This window comes from Haliotis rubra, unplaced genomic scaffold (genome assembly GCF_003918875.1).
Source record: "Haliotis rubra isolate DU_JTF1 unplaced genomic scaffold, ASM391887v1 Scf54, whole genome shotgun sequence".
Taxonomy (NCBI): Eukaryota; Metazoa; Mollusca; class Gastropoda; order Lepetellida; family Haliotidae; genus Haliotis; species Haliotis rubra.
This window is the reverse complement of record NW_025767235.1, coordinates 1960224-1965317: the sequence shown is the minus strand read 5'-3', so window position 1 is coordinate 1965317 and position 5094 is coordinate 1960224. Positions and strand designations below refer to the sequence as shown.

Here is a 5094-nt window from a genome sequence, read left to right as displayed (position 1 = left end):
CTGAACCGGTAAATACCGGTAAACCGGTTATAATGCACAACCCTAATAAGCTGGAATTTATGAATTATTATAAACATATTCTAGATCAGGATCCACGTGAAGATGCTGTTTGAATTCGTCTTCAGGATCCAATACTTGATACAGGGTGACTAACAGAATTGGTGGTCAGAATCTGACTTGGTCGATGCATGCCACAGTATCCCCAAATGCGTAGATCGATACTCGTAATATCAGTCACGTGATTCCGTTATTTACATGTTGCTGACAGCTGCGTCAAAGACAAACCAACAAGTTCAGGATATATAGCTATCTCTTGTGACGGCAATGACGAAGCAGTAGTTTGCACTGGATGCTCCACACACAGTGAACAGATAAATACAGTGACTAGAGCGTATCTTTATATTCACCTTATCACGATACACAAGTACGTTCACCACCATTATCTATATGAAGTCACACAAAGGCTGGTGAATCAGTGAGTGTTTCTTCATGACAATACGTTTCACTCGCTGTAGGGCATTTTATTGTTTCCACGAGAAACAATGACTGACACCTATTCAGAAACAGTACAAAATAGTGGTGTTGATGCTCAAGAGGATGGAGTACACGCGGGTCAAGATGGCGGACAAAATGAAACACGGACACCTCGTAGTGAACGCATCAGTGAAGGTGGAGATCAGCCAGTTACGACTGATGGCGGAAACAGTGATATCAATGTTGACCACGTGCAAGAGGTTGAGAAAGGTGGGATCGAAAGAGCGGAAGGAGACGGGGGGCACTCGGTTCACGCAAGGTATTGTGGGTTGTGTGAGGAGGGTCACCATGCGGAAGGCAGGTGCATGAATTGTTGTGAAGACCTCTGTACTAACTGTATTAACTATCACCAAAGGCTTAGAGTCACAGCTTCTCATAAAATCCTCCTGTTCGAGCCAGGGGCCACCAGTGAAATTGTCGTCCCTGCCAGATCTAATACGAACTGTCAGAAGCACAACGAACCACTGAAGTTTTACTGCCAGACTTGTAAGCAAGCCGTGTGTAGAGACTGCATCCTGACCGCTCACAAGGACCACAAGGCCGTAGACCTGGCGGACGAACTGGATAATGCTAAAAAGGAAGCAGAGCGGCTTTTAAAGAGGGTTCAGAACAGCGTCCATCGGTCAGAAAGGGAAATAGAGGATTTGAGGACGTACCATGTTGAATTCCTGGATAAAGTCCAGAAGGTATCCGATGTGATTGACAAGCTCCATACAGCGGTGCTCCAAAGGGTGGAGAAGTCCTACCAGGAGCTGACTCAGATGATAGCGTCGACCAAGGAGGATGAAATGAAGCGCTTGAAGCAGATGGAGGAGTTTCTGCGACAGCGGCTGTTGTCTGCGTCTGACTTCACTGCGCTGGCTGACCACGTACTTGTCAGCCAGGATGGGGTTGACGTCATGGTGAAGCTTGAAATGATGAGGCAGTCAGTGACACCTGTCTGTCAGCTTGTCGATTTCCAGAAGGGACATGCTGAGTTCTTCCTGGCGAAAAACCCACGGTTTACCTGCAATACCGCCGACAACATTTTAGGCCGGGTGGCCTTCTCCGTGACGTGGCCCCCTGTAACCAATATCCCGGGGAGACGGGCATTCATACGAGAAATACGCCTCAAAAGAGAAGTAGCGTTTCATATTTGGGAGATGCATTGCACCAAACCGTCGGTCAGGGGGATCGTTGAAGGCTCCAACGGCATTGTATGGGTCTCTACTCCTCGATCCCTGCTCACCATTGGAGTCAACGGCGAACGTAAGAATAGTGTGCATCTTACAAGCGATATAGAGAGCATTACCGGAGGGCCAGACGGGAGACTCCTCGTAGCCGTTGTACAGGGTAATACCAACAAGATCGTGTATCAGGACAACTGGTCAAACTTTGCCCCAGTCCCGGGCCCCATGCCCTCCATAGCTAGTACCATAGATGGACAAAGAATTCTGGTGCCTCAGATGTGCCAAGGGGCTCCCAGACTTCTGATCATATGCAATCATGGCAAGGACGTCGTTGACGTGGACCTTCCTCCGCAGCTTGCAAGCGACTTTGACATCCCAAGCTTCAGCGTCGGACCTGACGGCGAGGTCGCTTTGTGCATCAGTAGACGAGACATGATCGTTATCCTCACTCCGTCCTTCCAGTACAAGTGTGACTACCATGGACCAGATGGCGTCTTGTACCCTAGGAGCGTCTGTTACGACAAACTGGGCCACCTCATCGTTGCCGACAGCAAGAGATGCAATGTCCAGCTGGTCAGTAAGGATGGACATTTTTTGTCTTACCTGCTCAATAAGGAGGATTTTCAAGACATCGGATCGCCAACTGCTGTGACCGTCGATAATCGGGGGAGGCTGTGGATTGGGACCGGGCACGGTAACGTGTGTGCCTACACCTACATGCACGACGTTCTGTGACGACAATGTGTGTGTGCCTACACCTACATGCACATCATTCTGTGACGGCTACGTGTGTGTGCTTACACCTACATGCACGACATTCTGTGACGGCTGCGTGTGTGTGCCTACACCTACATGCACATCATTCTGTGACGGCTATGTGTGTGTGCCTACACCTACATGCACGACATTCTGTGACGGCAACGTGTGTGTGCCTACACCTACATGCACATCATTCTGTGACGGCTACGTGTGTGTGCTTACACCTTCATGCACGACATTACGTGATAAAAATGTGTTTGTGCCTACACCTACATGCACGAATTGTGTGACAGCTATGTGTGTGCCTACACCTTCATGCACGACATTCTGTGACGGCTATGTGTGTGCTTACACCTACATGCACGACATTAAAGTGATGGCAACGTGGGTGTCTGGATCTACATGAACGACATTCTGTGACGACAATCTATGTGTACCTACACCTACATGCACGACATTAAAGTGATGGCAACGTGGGTGCCTGGATCTACATGAACGACATTCTGTGACGACAACATGTGCCTACACCTAAAAGCAAGACATCATAAAGCGGAAATGCCTGCTATATACTTTCTCGACCGATTGTGGCAACGTCGACGCCTGAGCCTGACGACAGGTGGCACCACCGCGCGAACTTACATGACATTAATGTGATTATAAGGATCTTCTGTCATACTTCCACCATATCAAAAGCATAACTTAAAAATCATAACTTGTCTTGGGCGTGTGTCTGCAATCCCAGTTAGAATATCTCTTGTGGCTAGTGAAGCTAGTCGACCTGGTGGATTGTATTTCATGGTACCCTGGCGCTGTCCTGTTTGCTCTTGATATCAATCACCTGGTTGTTTGCTTCAGATTTGAATATATGCATGCTCTAGTCATATAACACACACACACACACACACACACACACACACACACACACACCTCTTAATGCTCTCACTATCAATTATTATAACTGCATTCCTCCTTTATGTTGATGGGGAGGATGGTAGCCTAGTGGGTAGTGTTTGTTCGCCAAGCCCAATACACGCGTTCGATACCCCACATGCATGAAGTCCACTCTTGCTGTGCGCCATGATGATGAAGGACTAACATGGTGATAAAGGCGTTAAACACACTCTTCTCAACCAGTCTAAGTAAACTTAGGTTCAGTATTATTCGTTACACTGGTATCCTTAGTAACACTGAGCCTAAAGTTATTTAGCCTCTCTTCTCAATAAACATGGTCTACAGTCAAACCGGGGCGGTGGGGTAGCCTAATGGTTAAAGCGTTGGCTCGTCACGCCGAAGACCCGGGTTCGAATCCCCACATGGGTACAATGTGTGAAGCCCATTTCTGGTGTCCCCCGCCGTGATGTTGCTGGAATATTGCTAAAAGCGGCGTAAAACAAAACTCAGTCAGTCAGTCTACAGTCAAACCACTTTAATCTTCAATATCATACCGTCCAATTATGAAATAATAGACTATAAAGTTCTCATTCTGAAGGACACCACACAACGCATGGCATTTTACTTAATTCGGTAAGGAATACGTTTTTAGTTAAGGCTCAGGAATGTGTATGTTTGTAAACAAACATTGCATCGCTGTTGCTCATGCACAAATATTATGTTTACGTCTGGGCCATAAATAAATTAGGTAAGGGCTAGCAGTTAGCGGGCTTAGTTTATAGCTGCTGTTTGACAAATAGCCAATTGTGTTGATTGATTTGGATTATTGGCTATAGACCACAAGCAGAGTTACAGTACATCTTGGGGGGCAGCGCACCTGTCGCCAAGGAAACGCCACTGCTACCGACACCTGTTTATAATATTTCTGTCAGATTAGCTCTATGTGGCTTCATTTTGATTGCTTTCCGTATGGGATGTAATGATTATTGTTATAAACCTGGAATAACTCGGAATTCTTCACATGGGCAAATTGTATTAAAGTGACTGTTCTTTTGGATTCAGGTCTGGTTTTGAATTGTTGGAATATAACGGTAGTGGAGTGAGAACTTGTACAAACACAACTGAAATTGTCCAAACTGGAACAATCGTTTAGACTGAATACATAACACAGAAATAGGACACAAAACACACATTCAGAGGAAGCCACAATGAATTATTTTAAAAAGAGTAAAATTTAGCATTCCCGTTCAAATACTTTGCCATTTGAAAGTTATGTTAAAATTGTATCAATTGTATCAGTGCGTCGGTGTGCTGTGTACACATACTCTGCACCTCCGACGTAGTACCCTTTAATGCCGTCGACGTCGTTGTTGATGCAGTATGCCCCCATCAATAATGGTGTAAAGACAATTGGGAAACTTGCCTCCATTTTACACAAACATGATCAGGTACAAGTGATGTGATGTAATTTAAAAGATAAATGCTCCTATATAATGTAAAGGTCTCATCTATTATTCGTACAGGACTGACACAACCACAATGTTTCACTATGTTTCTCGCACTGTATGGTGTTGAGGAATGCACAAAGTCATACATATTCTACCTGTTTACCACCTGAAGAAGTCCATACGGACAGGTAAGGTGTTGATCAAATGGCACGTCTATAGGAACCAACTTTAGATGGCTGGGCCGCCCATGCACCCAGAACGTATCTCGGGTGGAAAAATTCACCGTCATGTGG

General features: G+C 45.9%; 1 protein-coding gene across 1 annotated transcript; it reads left to right on the top strand.

The window, feature by feature from the left end:
* The first annotated feature begins 410 nt into the window (after positions 1-410).
* LOC124253426 (E3 ubiquitin-protein ligase TRIM71-like) lies at positions 411-4414 on the top strand. Its single transcript, XM_046687192.1, has one exon. The coding sequence runs from the start codon at positions 543-545 to the stop codon at positions 2436-2438; it is 1896 nt and encodes a 631-aa protein (XP_046543148.1). The 5' UTR covers positions 411-542; the 3' UTR covers positions 2439-4414.
* Positions 4415-5094: the final 680 nt, after the last annotated feature.

Excerpts from the sequence above, each read along its gene's own strand:
- LOC124253426 (XM_046687192.1), top strand. The coding sequence starts at position 543 with ATGACTGACACCTATTCAGAAACAGTACAAAATAGTGGTGTTGATGCT.